This window comes from Empidonax traillii, unplaced genomic scaffold, assembly GCF_003031625.1.
Source record: "Empidonax traillii isolate 1590-97213 ecotype Southwest subspecies unplaced genomic scaffold, ASM303162v1 scaffold245:size1430315, whole genome shotgun sequence".
NCBI classification, from domain to species: Eukaryota; Metazoa; Chordata; class Aves; order Passeriformes; family Tyrannidae; genus Empidonax; species Empidonax traillii.
The window spans coordinates 236,664-255,313 of NW_020955438.1; the positions used below are offsets into that span (position 1 = coordinate 236,664).

Consider the following 18,650-nt stretch of genomic DNA (forward strand, 5'->3'; position numbering starts at 1 on the left):
AAGATAGTCAGTGAAGGTAGCATGGCAGTGTCACAGAAGCTCGTGGTTAAACCCTTCTGTGACTCAATGAAAGGTTGCTTCAGGGAGGACAAAAAAAAATAGTTCATGAATAAGCCATGTTCAGTGGAACAGATGTCTTAATTTGGGAGTAACAAGATTGGAAATCAAACTCTGAAGTGTGAGATACCACAAGTCTGGTATATCATTGATGATGAATCAGAGAACAATTGTTTCTCACCTTCATTGACCTCTGAAAATAATTGGTCTGCATCATGTTACAATGCAGCACTGTGCCACAGATCCTGGGAATCTCAATATAAAGGACTGAGCTAAAAGTTCTGCTGAAATTTGAAAGTAACTAAGAGCAATGTAAAAAGCGCTGTTGTGCTGCAAGAGTGATGTAGAGCTGTGATTTGTGCTAGAAGCAGGAAGGAACAATTGGCACAGATTGAAACTGCACACTTTCAACAGGATGGTGCCAAGTAGCCGCTATCCAAACACAGAACAAAGCCAAAGGGAAGAAGCATAAGGAAGGCTGCAGCTGCTCTGAACAGTGAACAGAGAGCCAGTAGTGCTATGGTTAATATTATAAATTGAATAGAAAAAAATCATACAGAAAAGTGAGTGTGGCTGGACATTACAGCATCTTTGCCCAGGTGCGCTTCTCATTTGCTTCAGGCTGAGGGCACACTATTGCTATACATATTTTCAAATTTGTTAGTGCACTGCATTCATAATTTTTGTAACTTTTTAATGTATGTCATGGCTGAAAGTGAGGATGTCAGCATTTAACCAGATGAGACTGAGAAATTATGTGACTAGAAATATCCAGAACACTTGAGCATGGTGTAAAAGAGATGTGACTGGAAACAAGTTGGGAGTTTATTTCTCCACTTAAAAGCCAGTGATTAATAGTATGGACAAGTACCCACAGGAGATTGCTGGAGTCCCTGATGAAGCTCTAGTTCACTTCATTGGGGCCAGTTTGTAGTAAGGCAATAGTGTATATATTTATCCTTCAGTAAGACATGTGAAGTCCGGTGTTCGGAGTTTCACTGGACTGCAAATCTTGTGTTGAGATTCCAGATAAAGGAATGTGTTTGGCTTTGTGGTTTGCACCAGGGGATGGTTGGCTTCTTAACTGCAACCCAGTCTAGGAGCTGCTAGCTAAGTTAGGCTTTTTCCTACTCTGTGCTGTCACTGCTCTGCAAAGCACAGCAGGTCTTAGTGACACCAGGGAGGTGCAATTTCTTTTTACTTCTGTTATAACTGAATTAAACTAAATGGCAATTTGGCATATCATGTGTGGAGTGGGATGGGATCCAGCCCATCAGGTGTTGTGCTTCATGTGCATGTTTGACCAGAGTAAAAGCTGAAGCAAACAAGACCTCACTTGAATAACCTACAGTTCTTCCAGCTACAGATTTTCTTAATGGCAGTAGAGTCGATAGGTCAGGGTACTATCTTAAACTCACTTGTGGGAGGTATCTCAATCTACTTTCATGCAAGTCAGTAGATTTAGATGAAAATTTTGCAGAAGGTAATGCTTCACATATGTTACTTAGTTCTTTCTCTTTTAAGTCTTGGGGTTTTGTTTTATATTTTGGGGATAGTTCAGACATCCTGATCCCGTCAGGGATATCCATATTCTTTTGCCAATGTAATCACTTAACAGCACTCTGTATTATTTGAGGACAAGGATATAGTAAATAATAACAAGTAAGAAGAACTTCGAATTCTATCAGCAGATGCTGATGTTCGTCCACACCACAATGGCATTCATCACAGTGCTGAGTTTATCCAGGAGGGTAAATTAAAAGAGTAAATGAAACCATAATTAAGTACCTTTTTATTAGGATCATGAAAGCTTTGGAAGGAGCTAGAGAACAGTAGAAGCTATGTTTACACTGCAAACATATGACCATCTAGTTTTGCTTATTTTTAAGCTTTTGTTGATGTCAAGCATCAACATATGACAAGCATCAACAAAAGCCCTAAGTCTGGTGTGGCTCAACTGGCAAAACTTCTTATTGATAGAATGCACTTTGAGTTGTGAGAGGTGGAATACAGTGTTTCAACAAAAACACAGTTTTAGTGGCAGAAACAGCAGGAGCATCAAGGATGTTGGTGCTGCACTGCCGAATGGTCACAATGTGGGCTGCAGGGTCATCATTACTCACATGACCTTACCTAGCTGGAGAAGATACTGGTGGGAATTTGTTTGCTTAGAAGTTGCTAACTGCTGGATGGTGTTCTAATAGCAAAATCGTCAGTAGTGACTGTCTCTAACCAGTTCTTCCTTTCTATTTTGCTTTGTTTCTCCTGCAGGGCTTGTGAAGTTGGGGGTTCACTGTGTCACGTGTCAGAAGGTCGCGATAAAAATTGTCAACAGAGAGAAGCTCAGTGAGTCGGTGCTAATGAAGGTAATTTTCTAATGGGAGATTTAAAAAAAAAATTAGATTCCTGGCTCTGTGTCTTCTGTTCCATGCAAAATTAATATCTTTAATTAAGTATAACAAACATCCCTGTCAGTACTAGGATTATGCAGAGCATAATAACAATAATTCAGTTATGGGGGAGGCTAGGGCAGCTGAAATTAAATGGGAGTATGCCTGTGCTTTGTGAACAAAATAAATGGTCTACTGCAGACGTCTTGCTTCTCTGCTGGGGCAGGTGTGTGTTGGGCATTTGACTTCCACCACTGCAGTGCTGTGATTGGGGTACATTGCAGACTGAGGTGTACACACTTCAGCATGAAGAGATTTAACAGAGGGCTAGTGAATCTGTTACTTGAATACTCCTGCTGCTTGCTCTGATGCATGGGTTCTTTATGATCTGGTGTGCCAAGGTCTATGACTGTTTAAAGGTACTGTAATTCTGTTTACAATCCACAAGAGCTGTGCCATTGGAAACCATCAAAGTGGTTGTCCCAATGGTCCCAATGACTGTTAGTGTTCAGAAGAACTTAGTTTGTTTTTTACCTAGCCTTGTGATTCTCCTCACATGAATGTCATTGATTGATCTTGGAAACCTAAAAATAAAATAAATGTATGCATAACAGTTTATTCATGTGATTTGGTGACTAGAAAGGCTAAATTCATCTTGATGGGAGGGAACACAACTGCAGTGCAATCAACGAATTCCATCACGCTGTCACCTGCAAATTACGCTAACAGGTTCGTGTGCAGTGTGGAGCACTTTATCGAGGTAACTTCCCCATATAAGCACACAGAGCATATGTGTTTATACTGCTGTTTCCTATATGGACTTCTGTGTCAGCTGTTTCCAAGCACAAGTAAGTATAGCAACCTTACTCAGAGCAGAAAGAAGATGGATTTTAAGCTAAAATATAGTCAGTGAATGTTACACAAAAAATATAAGTTTGTTTTTTTTCAGAGAAGAATTCTGAAAGTTTACATTCAATTGTGATGTGTTCAGATTTTACCTTTCTGGAATTTCATTAATCTATTCCCTCTCCTGCAGCACTGTGGATTCAAACAGACTTCTAATATAGACCAAAAGGTAGAAAGTGAAATAGGTGAGAAAACTGTGTGTAAATGGTAAAATCTGAATGAGACACTAAAGACTGGATATTTTCCAAAGTAAAATAATAGGAATATTTTTTGAAAACAAGAGTATTTTGTTCTCTAAGAGACACTGTCTGGTATTTGTATAAAACATTTTATTTACTTCACTGATTTTCGGAGTAGGAGGCAAATCACTTAGCATAGCAAAGCAATCTCTCTGCTTTAGTTGTGTTGCATTACCTCGGTTGTAGTATGAAATCGGAGTTGTGAAATGGTGTGTTAGGCCCTTGTTTACACAGCCACATGCTGAAGCGTGCCATGTTTATTGTAGGATTGTACAGCATCTTTCTCAGGAGGAAATCACATGTTGTATTGTGGTTCTCATTTTCAGACCCTTCTTGGTGAGATTTTCTCTTTCAAGGATTCTGTTCTCTGTGCTCAGGAGGTTGGAACAACAGATGGGATTGAAGTGGTTTGCCCAGTTCTTGCATAAATTCAGTAACCAGATGTCTTTTCAGGAATGCCCTGCATCTGATGGTCACAGACAGGGCCTGAGAGTTCTAAGTGAATTTAGAATTGACTGTACTGTTAGCAAGCTTAATCCAGTCTGGCTGGAGGGAAAAACCGCAGTTTTTGGCAATCCCAAGTGTGACTATTGCGAAGCATCCAGCTGACAGCCTGTTGTGCGGAGTCAGGAGCCACAGGGAAATAGCCAACAGTGAAGCCACGTCACAGTAGTGTGGTGGCATTCCTACTTTATGCATCTTCCCACTAGCTTATCAGTTCTAGTGACTTTCTTTGCCAGTGGGCTATGCAGAACAGCCCCTGGAGCCAAATGATTCAAGACCACACCTACTCTCCCAAGCCAGGCCCAGATTGATGGATTTTGCTTTAATCCAGCCTTGGACAGAAAAACTGGATCTGACAAACATGTACACCTGCCACATGAAGCTGTAACAGTGCAGTGGTGTGGCCATTTATCCTAGAGCATAAGGAAGAAGTGTGCTCACGGTCCTTTCAACATCTGAAGTGACAGGCACGAGCATATACAGCAGGCTGCTTTCCTTGTCATCATTATTCTATTTTGACTTGCTTCTTGTAGCCTTCATTTCTCCAGTGTTTTCGCAGTATTTTATTCTGTACGTTCAGAAAACTGTCCCTTCTCTCTGCAGCTGCTCTTCATCTGAGCTGTGCAGAATTGAGAGGCATTTGGTAAAGTGCTTTCTAATCATAATGCCGTAGTATCGATATTTCTGGAGAGAAAAATTTGGAATTGAAGCAGCTGGTCTCAATTAGCAGAACTGCTGCTATGGAGATGATACACGGGCAGACACGATGCAGCACAAGCTGCAGTAAATGTATCATCCAAGCACTCACTGCCCTGTCAAAGGACAGGGCTGCTCAGTGCCCATGCGAGCCTTTTGCTTTGTCATGTCCTTACTCGCTAAATGCAGGCTGGGGAGCAGTGTTCCTTCCCCAGCTCCAGCCTGTTTGGGAGCCTGGCTTTGGGCAAAGCTACAAATGTAATTTCACAGTTGAGAACAAAGGGATGGTTCTGTTCTTGCTCCTGCTTTCACACAAGTGGTAAAAGCTTCATCTGGGTTTCTTCAACTGCGCTGCAGTAACCTCCACAGATGTGGAGACTTGCTTCCCACCATACCCCTAGCTTGCTCTAGCACAAATTGGCAGAAAGATTTCAGAAAGGAGTGTGTTGCAGTGAGCATCTTGAGAGTGAAATACACTTCATTGATTTCCCTGAATTACTTCTGGATCGCTGACAGGGAAATTAGGCCCAGAATACAAGAGTTGAATGTATCCTTAAAGCAGTAAGCTTTCCTGAGCAGGCAGGTTCACTGCTGATGGTTTTAATTTTCAGTACCACTACAAGGGTTTGGAGTTTATAACTTCAGAATATAAAGGTTAAAGTAAATCCTTCCTCTGATGTGGCAAAAGCTTGTTTGGAAACGTTGAGGTGTCTCATGAGACGTAGTCAGGAGAATCCTTTCTCTTGTTTACTGCCTCACTAGTTCTCTTCCACTCGCTCCTTCCAAAGAATAAACAACAACAAAAAAACCTCCTCGTTTGGTGATCCATCAGACAAAATACTCTTTGGACAGACAAAGGTAGTAGCAGTAATGGGAGCATAAAGGGTGAAGAGCGAGAAGGGGACAGCTGGCCCTGGTCTAATTACTTGAACACACGGGCATCCTGAGAAAGCCACAGATGTCCCAGGCTTGATGGTTGGAGCCCAAAGCTCCATATGTGTGCTTTGTGTCCATGTGCCTTTTGTTTCTTCTGAGTCCTCCAGTGCTGGCCTTGAAGCAAGGCAGATATTTCCAGGGTGGGGGATGGGAAAGAACACAGTCCCATTTTAGTGGAGCTCAGTTGTGACACAAGTACTGGTTTTGGGGAAGCTGTCAGTTGGTTTAATGCCTTGTAGTGCTAATGAGCTCTGCTTCTAAAAAATTCTGCGAAGGCATAGTGTGTGTTCTTAAGCTGGGAAGGTCTTGCAATAATCGCTAATGGAAGTCACTGGTTGCCTGAAATAATTGAGTGGAAGGATAGGTAGGAGATCGAGTGTCAGCCTCTTGGAATTGACAGGATAACTGAGGGAAGCATACTTGTAAATGGGCACTGCTTTGCATGTCTTTTCATCATCTCTTGCTTCTTCGTGAGCTTCTGTTTCAGTAGGTGTTTATTTCTCTGCTACCTTATCCTACTTTTGAGTCTTTCCCTTTCTTCTCCATTCTTCAAGGAAAAAAGTTTAGAAATTGGGCACAATTTAGAAATTATCTGAGAGAGTAAGTAAACAATCGGAGCTTGTGTTTTTCTAAGGCTCAAGGGACTCAATCCACCTCGTTTACTAAAGAGAAGGCTAAGACACAGCTTAATCATGGTCTGTAAATAGTGATAATGAGGATAGGCATGTGATAACAGAGGGTATTACAGTCTTGAGTACAAAAAGCATATTGGAAACTAATAGTTATAAGCTGTAAGTAGACTGAATGTAGAAATACTCGCCCTGTTTGATCACTGGATGAAGTTACTAATTGGAACTAGCCACCCAAAGCTCTAGCGAGTTTGTCCCCTCAAAGACTATTAAACTTCCTCTTAAACTGCAGTATGATTTTCTAAAACTGAGACCCTAGTTCAACTTCAGCTGCTGGACTTGAAGCAGGAAGTAGTTGATAATGGTTTCCTGATCTGTGCTATGCATTAGCTCTGATTAGATTAATGCAGCAGCCTCTCTGGCCTTAAAATCCATGGAGCTGTGAATTTCCATCACACACTTGAAATCTGTAAAAAGTCACATGTCTCTGTATGGCGCATAAAGAGAGGCACTTGTGCAAGGTGTCTGCAGAAGCAGAAATTTAGGCTCCCCCAAGTGAAGTTAAAGAAAGTAATACTTGAGAGCATCATCTTCTCTTTGGAATTTGTTTTCAGATTTTTCAAAGAAAAGACTGTGATGTTGGCTGACCTAGCTGTCCTCAACTGCTGACTGCAGGCTGGTTCATTACTAGAATATCAGAACAGTATCAGGGAGAAGCTAAATCCAAGGCAGAGACAGAATTGGACTGAATAGTGTAACTTGGTTCGAGTTCAGCTTTGATCATAACAAGGGCAGTTTCTCTGACATTAACAAAGCCAAACTCACCAACACTAAACCTCAATTCCACCAAATCAATATTTTTTCTAATGTACTCAATAGTGGCCTAATTGTTTTCCAGTGCAGTATTTAGGAGGTTTGCTATTGATTGCAGTGGAAATGGTGTTAACCTGCTGCTGAATCCCACTGAGTACATCTACCACTGGGTACAAGGGAACACAAGACCATGGGATATCATCAGTGAGATGCATTTAGATTAATCTAGGATACTGGCAGACAAGATTTTGGACGTGGTTATGTTAAAAATAGCAAATGAGAGGGAAATTATTTCCATTTATTAAACAGAAGTCCCAAAGAAAAGATTTTTAAGCATTCATCAAACTTCACAGGTCTCCCTGATTAAGAAGCCCTGTGCTAACTTGCTGGCACTCATTTATTCTTCTTATTATTATTGATTGGCATATTGCTGCGAGAAGGGAATAACCCAAAGGACCTTGTAGTCATGGTAAAAAAAAAAAAAAAAAAAAAAGGAAATTAAATCTCCCCAGAACATGTACATACTGGTATTTTTCAGTGTATAGATGAATATATGCACACGTACATGGAGTGTCCCGTGCACATTCACTGCATATGCTTGTTTAAAACACACTCACACCCTGATTGTGGTTTATCTTTAACCTGGAGCATTACCACATTCTTGTCGGCTTTAGCACTGGTAGAGAGCAGATTAGAAGTGTGTGTGTGTGTATTTGACAGTGTGTAGGTGGTGAACAAGCTGCAGGAATGATTGGCACCCATCAAAGACCACAAGTGCATCAACACACGCTTATCCCCTGCCTCTGTGACCCTTGTTCGTATTCCAGTACTAACCCAGTTTGTGCAGCACAGCTTCATGTGTGCAAGTCTCTCTTCTGAGTTCAGTGAAATAAAAAAGCACCTTGCAATATGAAAAACACAGGCAAAATAAAAAGGGCTTTTTTTTTTTTTACCTCCCTGGTTCCCTTCTGCCATAGAGAGTTTGGGATTAGGGATCTGTTACTGAATATATAATGCAGAGTGTTTTGTTTTAAACTGGAGCTAGTGGGGAGCATTGAATGCCTGTTCACTTGTCATCTGTTTGAGCAGTTAAAGAAGTTGGGTAATTGTATTTTCCTTCAGAGAAGAATGACTCTCTGCCTCCACTTTCCACCACACCCACAAGGAACATAGTTTGAGGTATTCCTAAAGAAGGAAATTAAACAGTAATCACAAGCACATGATGTACCTGTCAGAGGAACAAACCTGTCAAGTGTGCATAGTGCCTTTTGCTTTCTAAAGTTAGTATGATCAACTGAGGCATTTGGGCAACTTATAGAAATAATTGGGCCCATTTTTTCCACCCTACTTTTAATTTGTATTATAGCAGTCTGGCTCAAACCTCTGTTGTACCCAACATGCTCTACCTACAGTCTTGTGTGTGCAAACACATGGACATAGACAGTGTACCATCCTCATATGCTGTCTTGGTCATACAGCAATAAATGTCCCTCGTGAGCCCAGACTAGAGCTAGCTGAAGTCAAGGAGTGCTTTTTCCATGCATTTCACTTGATCACAACCATAATGCCTAAATGGTAAGTAATTGTCCTCAGAGATGAGATGTCTAAATGTGCCAGCAGTCCAGTCCTCATCCACCTCTAAAGCTACTGTCAATAATTAGCCTGTAAAATCCCTTTCTGTTCAGCTTTGCCTTTACCTGTTGCCACTGTAATTGCACTGACCTTGCATTTGGGATGAGACTGACCATAGCTTGACTTCAGATAGCTTTCTCTGCCGAAGCTTCTGGGAATTCTCATCCATTGCCAAAGCTTAGTTTTATCGAAAGACGCTGATTCACTAAAATGTTTTCTCTGAAATAACTTTGGCTCAGTGAACTCCCAATATATCAAAGGCTAGGTTTCTTTTGAAGTCTCTCTGCATTTGTAGCAGGCTGTTAGGGAGTCCTGCTTGCCTGCTACAGAGCAGAGACCCTGAAAGTCCTGCCTCTGCAGGGACTTTCACTGCCTCTGATCCTTCCGTTATCAAGTCAAGATGCACCAAGTCTTGAGACAGGCTCCAAGAGTCCACAGCTGTGGGGCAGACACAGCTAGAGAGATGTATCCCTACACTACGTGGGGCAATGGTAGAAAGCATCAGGATTCTCAGCTGTTGTCAGGCTTGATGCTCAGTTTTTTGGGAAGGATAACTAATAGGAGTTATGCTGAAAGGCAAGGGAAAGGCTATCTTCAAGGCTCAGCCTTGAAGAGATGGGTTGTGCAGTTTGAAAATACTGAGACTGGCATCCAGAGCTTGTAAACCCTGGTCAGATCCTGTAGTATTTCCAGAATTTCTGACTGGCTGGACATCCAGTTGGTCTGGGAACTTGAAGCATGAGACTCCCTCAGCCTGGGTGGTCTCACACCTGCAGCTGTGGTCTCTGTTAATTCTAGATGTGAATCATGAGTCTGGTGAAGATTTAGGTTTTTCCATCTGGAGCTGCAGGTTCTTTGGTGCATTCAAAACTGTAATACTTTTTTTTTTTTTCCTGACTCACTAAAGGTTGATGAAAAATGCTAAAAAACGTTAGATTTTGATCTCACATAAGCAAAACCTTTTAATTGACTTCTGCCAGCACTTCAGCTAGCTCTGTTCTGTGGTTAATTAATCAGTCTGAAGAGTTATAGGGTGAAACATATCCCCATCTGCAGAGTAGAGGATTCCATAGCAGAGTGGATTCTGATTGAGCTATAGGTAGAATTGGCCACATTTACAGATAGGAAATTCATTTTAGATTATGAACAAAATCAATTCCCAAATCTTTTAAGCAAAAAAGGAGTTGGAGGGCACATTTTCTGACATGAACTACTGAAAGATTTTTAAGTTATACAGCTGCTTGTAAAAAAATAATTTTCTTTCCTCACATAATTTCTTCCTGGACTAAGGGCAAAAGTTGGAGTAAAACTCAGATGCAGTCAGCAGTGTGAATACGGTATTGATTGAACCATTTGAAACCCATGTCTATGAAGCACCAGAGTAACGGTATGGGATTTTTTAAATCATTCTTCACACCACCGCATATGCTGGAATTGAATGAGTGTGCATTGTGCTAGGATGTACTCCATGGTTTTTTACAGACTGTTATATCCTGTTTTTGTGATTCTGCCATGCTGGTGCTTGCTTATAAAGCTTACCAACAGTTCAGGAGGAGGAAGATTTTGGGGTCTCATCACTGCAACACAGCATGTGCTTTGCAGGGTGATTTCATTAGGAACTTGGCAGATTTCAAGGGTAACTTGGCAGGTGTGGTTAGCTTGTTGAATATTTTCTTTTCTGTCTTAAACTTTTTCTCCCGGGTTTGCAGATGAAAAGAATTTCAAAACCATTTTACGTTGACTTCTATTTCATATTCCAGAATCTTGCCTGGAAACCTTTTAATTACTTTTTCTTTCCTTTTGGAAAGACAACCAGCATTACATCAGAAGAGCTCTAGCAGTAATGGGACATCAATCCTTGAGCAGATTGACTGAGACCACAGTTGGTTCAGGTATTTGACCCTGCGTCTGTCATGCAGAATAAACACCATAAATACCTGATATACTGATCCATCCCAAATAAGGTATGTAGTCCATAACTGTATAGAGCAGGCAAGTCATTTGAGCAAAGGCTTTGTTCAAAGATTATCTTAAATTTTTGCTGAAACAACTGAGTGGTGCCTTGTACATCAGCATTGCCTTTCTGTAAGAAGCATTTCTTAGCACAGCATAGTTTATGAGTTTCCCAGCTCAGACAAAATGTGTCACTTAATGGATATTTAACTGGTACAACTGAGAGCCAAGGACTGGCATTGCACTGTCAGTTAGGGGGATACGGGCTCTTTCTGTTTGTTTTGCATGCTTCTATCCAACATGAAAATTTTGCTGATCATTTGTTAAGTATAAACCAGGCCTCACTCAGTCTGTTCCCTGCAGTTTATGCTATTAAGTAGTTGGCACAGATTTGGGAAAAATCTGGGAAGGCTCAATCCCAGTGCAATTAACTGTTAGTTCCAGAGCTATCAGATGGAGCTCAGTGTGCTCTGCCATGGGTTTGCTTTGCTGCTATTAGAGCGTGTCAATCTCTCTAATGGTAAGTCTGTAGGTATTTGGCCATTTCCTCTTTTATCAGGTGCTATCTTTGAATTTGCTGTCTTGCCTTGGCATCCTGAGATGCTGTATCCACAGTTAGCTTGTATTTAATACACTGGTCTGTTCATGAAGAGCACTCCTCTAGCTATAAACCATTGTTTGCCTTCCCCTGCTGTCCTGCTGTGGATGCACACACCACACAGAGAGGAGACTCCAGAGTTTTAGTTCAAAATGGTGTTTCGTGTCTAACTCCCATAGAATCTTCCAGGTGCACCAATACTGAGAGAGCTCAAGCCCGTGCTGTAGTGGTCCAGCTACCATGCAGTGACAAAATTGCGCTCATGCCATGGTTGATTTTTCACCAGTGTGGGAGCAGCAATCACTGCTTTGTCAGAACACCTGGTATTCTTGAACCCTATGGTGTAATGGAATACGGTGTGCTCTGCAGCTGGGTGGGGAGGCAGCAGCAAGGGCTCTGTGTTGTGAGGGATAATGGAGATGTTACCTTAATTCTCTTCAAACCGTAGGGAAGGTGAGATTGAGTTTAATCTTGAACTACTGCATCTGTTGCAGTCTCTCAGCACGTAGTAGTTGCTGGATAACATCTCTGTTACAACGTCATGCATTGTACCTGGTGGCAATAGGGACTTTTGAAAGTGGCAAGACATTCTGGGGTGCAGGCTGTTTTTTTCAAGAATGTTTGGTGAAAACTCAATCAAGCAACCAAAATCAATGTCCTTTCTGGAAATTTGGGACTGATGCTCCAGATTATTCTAAAATTACCACATTCAAAGTCTGGTTTTAGAACATTTAGGTAAGGCAGGGGTGAATAGCTGTCAACACTTAAGAAGAAGGATCTGGCCTGAAAAACAGAATCACTTGTTCCTGTTCCTGGAATATATATCACAGGCAGAAACATTCCTATATTGCTTGGAGCTGTCCCAAGTACCTCTGCTTCTGTACATTCAGTGGGAAAGTGGTGAGGAAATGTCACTGGTGCGAGATGTAGCTCTGTAGAGCAAGTGCAGCTCTGTAGTTTTTTTCTATTTCATTTATGAAGACTTGAAGAGCACAGGGCCTAAGATGGAGCCCTGTGGAACCCCACACTGTTACTATAACTATTGGTGGGAATAGTAACTGTGACAGGTCATCAGTCTGATGTTACCCCATTCACTGTTACCCTCTGTGCTCCACCCGTGAGCCAATTGCTCACCCACCACATGATATGTTTATCCAACTGTGTGCTGAGCATTTTGTCCAGAAGGATCCTGTGAGAGATAGTATCAAAAGCTCTACTGAAATCCAAAAAAATTAGCTTATTCCTGTTGTACCCTTGTTGTACCCTTCTGTACAGCTCTGTAAAACCAAATAACCAAGGATAGAAGATCTAAAATGGAGTCACCAGAATATGTAAAAACCACCATAACAAATGAACCAGGAGACAGAGATTATGTTACTAATTTTCTTCATTATACCTGAAGCAGGTTTTCAACAATTATGATACAAACATATAGCTGCCTTATAAGAATTCCTAATAGATTACATTTTTACACTTTTCTGAAGTCTGGTCACACTTTCAGAAATCTGTTACCATAGATCCTTGTAATAGACTAGAATTTACTATTGTTTGATGGCCAAAAATCTGGTGTGCATTTTTAGATTTGTGTGTGTGGAGATGGTCCAGCTGAAAACTTGTTGTCAATGGAGGCAAATTTTCCCCAGCTGTAAAATGCTTTAGCATAAAGTTATTTTTTAGAGATCTTTCTTCTTATATTTCCTTCCTAATGCCCTGAAATAAATCTCCTCAGTCTAATGTTCTTATCTCTTTTCTTTGATGAATTGCCTCTCTTCACTTCTGCTCCCTCAGCTGTCCCTGAATTTCCTTCCTAAATCCCTTCTGTCCTCTCTTAACCTCCTGTTGTTCCTCACCGTCCACTGGAGCATTTTCAGAGCAGAGGGGAAAGACACGCAAGTAAGAGAGTGCATATTATGCTTTAGGTATTATGGGATCATTTTATCCTCCTTTCCACCTCTTAAATCAATCCCTGATTTATCAAATCCAGAAAATAAAAACATTTACTTAAGAACAACTGGGTAAGATCATTGGACACGGGGCAGAGTGCACACAGCTGTTCGCACAGTCATCTGGGGTTGTGTTTTCACTTCCTTTTCATCTAGGGGTGTAAGGTGTGAGTTTAGTACGGAGGAACTTGGATTAGGAAGTAATCTTGTGGGAATACCTAAGTATACCAACTCCCTCCTGGGCAGCTGTGCAGGGCAAACTGTAGATTTAATTGCTCTATAGTACCAGAATATCCCCAATAAAACAGACAAGGTACCTGGGCCCTGCCTGGTAGTCTAGCAGAATAAAAAGATGTATTTCACAGAGACTGACATGGAAGTGCAGCAATAGGTAGAAGCAGATCTAAATACTGCCTATGACAGTAAAATATCCCTCAGAGATCTGTTAACATTAAAGCCCTCATTTTTGAAGAAAAAAGGTGCCCTGCATGGCTGAGCAAGGCTGATAGTGGTGAGAACACTTTCAGATAAAAGCACTGCTCAAAACTGCTTTACTTAGTATTGAGGAGGGAGCAGTACCAGTTACCAGCACCCGAGGACTTGGTATCTGCTCAGTGCTGGGTAACAGCCACTTGCTGCTGGTGCACCGAGAGGGTGTATGTTTTGTTTTGCCATCCTGCGATGTGGCCTGGTTTTTTTTTTTGGGCAGATAGCGATGATTCAGTGTTTCTCTGCATTTGATTGGCTGCAAATCCATCACAGTAGCAACTGAACCAGGGTTCAGACTCTCAAATGTCACGATTGGGGCTGATGACATACTGCCTTAGGAAGAGATATTAAGAGATGTTACAAATATTAAGAATATTAAGAATGAAGAAATCTGAGATAGATTGTTACAGGGTACAGGAGTGAAATACTGGACAAACTGGCAGAATCCTAGAAATAACGGCTGGAAAGAACCTCTGAGGGTTTGTGTAGTCCATCTTCCCACTCAAACAAGGACTGCTTTTGACATGAGTCAGCCGTAGCTTGATTTTGAAAACCTGAAGGGACTGTGATTCATCTGGCTCTCTGGACAGCCTGTTCCAGTGCTGCATTACACTCCTAGAAGTTTAATTCATCCCTTATGTCTAACCTGAAACCCAGCGCAGATGTGAGTAGAGAAAGTGGCCAGCTATCATGGCTATTGCCTTCAGTAACAAACTTGTATCAGTCATCAAACAAAAACTTAGAACAATTCTTAAAAATCTCTAGGAGTTGAAAAAAGAATGCCATAGAGAACTGTAGAGACAGTATTGAGTGCTGCAGCCTCATGGTAGAAACAAGTAATCAGTGAAATTAAGAGTCATGTCAGTATGAAAAGGGGCAGCAAAATCAAAATTGAAGAGTAAAACAGAATCAACAGACTAGCATACAAAGAATGGGGGTCTCAGCAGGTGAAAATAAACATTGCAGCAGTACGAAGAAGAAGGTTTAGGACTCTGGTTCAAAGGCTGCTCTCCTGAGGGGACTTTGAGGCTTAAGCAGCCTAAAAGAACTCTTGATAATCATTACATTTCATTTGTGGTTTGAATACCAACAAGAAAGCAACCACATTAGCAGGCAATGGTGGAATGCTGGCTTAGAGTCTGCCTGGAGTCTTGAGAGGAAATCTCGAAAATCTGTAGGAGGTAACAGTGGATCATAAATGCATTGGGCTGGAATAAAGGACATAAATACTGAATTTTTGTTATATAAGTGTTAGATATAAATCACATTTTAAATATAGGTAAGTTCTGTAAGTATAGTCTGAGGAACAACTAGTAGACGATAGATGAAATAATGAACATATTGACATACCTTCACTGCACTTCTAGAGAGGTCTTAGCTATTTCTGACTCTTTCATTTCTCTCTCTCTCAAATTGCTGTTTCTCATAGAGGCTTGACCTCCATCATCTGTCATCTCTCCAGCTGTCCCTTTCATTACAGTTTCTATTTATCTTCCACTTGTTTTCCAGGTGCAGATCATTAGACATGCTTGGTTTCTCTCCCCTTATTTTTACACATCTTTTGAACAGCAATATCATTCATATAATTCTTAATTTCTTCCTTATCACTGTAATTGTCTGCTGCTACTGCAAATGTAATTTTCTTCTCCCATTTTGATTCTGAGTCCTGTATGTACCTCTCTTTAGATTACCCCACAGCCATTCTTCTTTACAGCTACAGTAGTTATAACTCCTCTGGTAGTTCTGTATCCTCAGACCTTTAGCTTGTGAGATACTCATGCCCATATGCCTTAAAAACTGTTCATTCACCTATTTTCAAAAGCTTTTGGAACTTAAACAAAGCTAGGGTTTCTGTGCATCCTCAACATGAAATAAGGTGCCACAATTCCTGCCATCATGTCTAATGATCTGATACCAGCTCTCTGACCTTCAGTATGACAGAATGCAGAATTTAACACAGCCTGATTTAAATGAAGTGCTTTAAATAGCCAGTCAGAATTATCAGCTCCTTTATTTGCACATGCAGATAAGATTATTTACTTTTTTAAAGTTAGAGTATTTCAATCAGTGTATATCAGCAGCTCTGGCATTTTCTTATTGTCAGGACTACAAATACTTAAAGCTGTAGCAAACAGTGGGAGATATGAGAAAGCAGAGCAGAATTGGGGAATTCCCAATCAGAATCACAGAATATGCTGAGTTAGAAGGGACCCACGAAGATCATCGAGTCTGACCCTTAGCCCTGCACAAGACTATCTCCAAAAGTCACTCCATATGCCCGAGAGCATCATCAAACACTTCTTGAATGCTTAATTCAGGGCCTGGCTAAAAGGTTATGTCTTGATAGATTTAATGCCTATATAAATGTTTAGATATCCTAATCTTAAGGCCTATACTTAATGCTTATAGAAATTAAGAATGTGTTTCATGGTTTTATAGGCCAGGCATATTTCTGAGAGTACATTTCAATTAATTAGTTTTGATTATGAGATTCAGGAAGGTAACGATGTAGTAGCTGAAAGATGACGATTGCTCCTGCATGCATCAACATGTATTGGTGCTGGATGGATATTTATTGCCTCATGAGCAAGTGGCATATGAGGAAACTTTATATTCTGTTCTTATCTTCCCTAGTGTTGGCGCAGTTACTGTGCATTGAATGAACTAGTGTATTTAATGCTGAGAACACAAGTAGATGGTAGATATCACATATCGTGACATTTCTGCCGTGTGTGAATATATAAAGCTGGAGACGGAGGGAAGACTTCATCACAACTTCCTCATGAGGGGAAGAGGAGGGACAGACACTGATCTCTTCTCTGTGGTGACCAGTGACAGAACCCATGGAAATGGCGTGAAGTTGTGTCAGAGGAGGTTTAGGTTGGACATTAGAAAAAGGTTCTTCACCCAGAGGGTGGTTGGGCACTGGAACAGGCTCCCCAGGGAAGTGGTCACAGCACCAAGGCTGACAGAGCTCAAGACGTGCTTGGATGATACTCTCAGGCACATGGTGTGACTCTTGGGGATGGTCCTGTACAGGGCTAAGGGCTGGACTCGATGATCTTTGTGGGTCCCTTCCAACTCAGCATATTCTGTGGTTCTGTAATTCTGCTACTCATCATGGAAATAACTTTCATTCCTTTTCAATCAAGACTTCTGTGGCTCAAAATGCAAATAAAACATACTGGTCTAATCTCAGAGTTATCATAAGAGGATTCTACTTCTGTTGGATTCAGAAGAACTGCAGCTAATTTCTGCAGGTCTGAATTTAGCCCTGGAGTTTTATTTATGCTGCATCATCACTGAGATAAAGCTCAGAGGCTCCCTGATCCTCTTGCTATGATAAATAAATTTTACACACCCGTAGGCATTTTTGATCCACCCATTTTATGCATTTTCCAAGCCATAACCTCTTTCTTCTCAAACACATGATTTTATAAGGGATTTCCTGGGGATGGGAGGAATTTCCAGGCATGCAGAACAACTGTTAAACTGAATCCTCATTATAGTAATATCAAGTGGCTGGTTTAAACTGCTGACCAACCATCATTATACTAAACGTTCTTTGCTTCTGGGCACCTCCCTCTCTGTGCGTGCCACAGTGATGTGAGAAGAAACACAGAGGTTTCTGTAGGATCTTGACGTCTCACCCAAAGCACCAAAGGGCATGGACTGCATGGGTTTGTAAGTTAATCTCTTGCCATAGACTTGAATTCACCCGATGGGTCTGCTGGTACAGTATAGTCACAAAATACATAGATCAGAAAACTGGAGTAGAACGGATTAAGTTTTAATCCATTGTTTGTAAATGCGTACATGAACTTCAGAAGCCGTGCCTTTTAAAAAGCAGTATGCAGGTAACGTGGACCGTAATGGGACTCCTAAAATACACTGCAGTATAAAACATATGCAGAATATTATATCTGCTGCTATCTATATAGCTTCAGTTCCTGGGAAGGACATGTGGCTGCTTCGTAAATAGCCATCTTTGGAGGCAACAAAGATCACTTTACTTTATGAGAGGGGCTGTTGTCCTTTAGCCATCCACAACTTCAAAACCTAGGACGGCAGTTTTTTCTGCATTTGTAGAGGAATATGCTTTTCATTCCTTTTTGCTGTTACACACGTCCTGATAAGTCTAGCACTTGTTTTGGGATGTCTACTGGCCATCTGCTATGAGGTATGTTTGAATGTGTGCATACAATGCTTTCATCATGGCTGGGTTATTTTGGTTTTTATTGAGTACAAAATCTGAAAGGACATTACACAGGTACAGACCCATCAACTCCTAAACACCTTAGTCAACAGAATTAGTGGATTCCCAGCACTTTCAGGGAATTAGCTCTACAGAATAGGTTAGTTGAAAAGTACATTTATCCTCAAATGATAACTAGAAAACCCAAGGGAAAACAGACTTTGTGGCAGCTGTTTTTCTCCCCTTGACTGCTCTGTTTTCACTTTGTACTGTAACTCTCTCTTGCCCTCAATTACCCAATTCTTGATACCTGCAAAATCAACCACTTAACCACAGACAAACACTGAACTTTCTTCTTCCCCAGTTTAACCTCTGAACTTCATGCTCTATGTGTCTTTCTCTTCCCCTTATTTTGCATTTCCCCAGTCCTGCAATCAAATTTGTTTTAAATATCTGCAAGTTTAATGCATTTCTGTTCTATATTATTTCCTATGATGATGAATTAGTGTGAGTGGAAAATAGGGCCAGTTTTCTGTTTGCATGTTAGGAGTCCTAGGCTGCAACATTATAAACTATTTGTTAGTTAGAAAACTTGGAGCTGCTGGTGGGGAGACCATGCAGGTTTTGGCTTTGAAGCAAGAGGAGACTATTTTTTGCCTTGATTTTGGAG

At 41.0% G+C, this 18,650-nt stretch overlaps 1 protein-coding gene across 11 annotated transcripts in view; it reads left to right on the top strand.

Moving 5' to 3' along the window:
• The window catches only part of BRSK2 (BR serine/threonine kinase 2), a 318,125-nt gene that overhangs the window by 153,647 nt on the left and 145,828 nt on the right, over window positions 1–18,650 (top strand). For all 11 annotated transcript variants that reach the window (XM_027888707.1, XM_027888706.1, XM_027888709.1 and 8 more), the window contains exon 2: window positions 2,329–2,423. In XM_027888707.1, coding sequence (XP_027744508.1) covers window positions 2,329–2,423 — 95 coding nt within the window. The remainder of the gene's footprint in view (window positions 1–2,328; window positions 2,424–18,650) is intronic.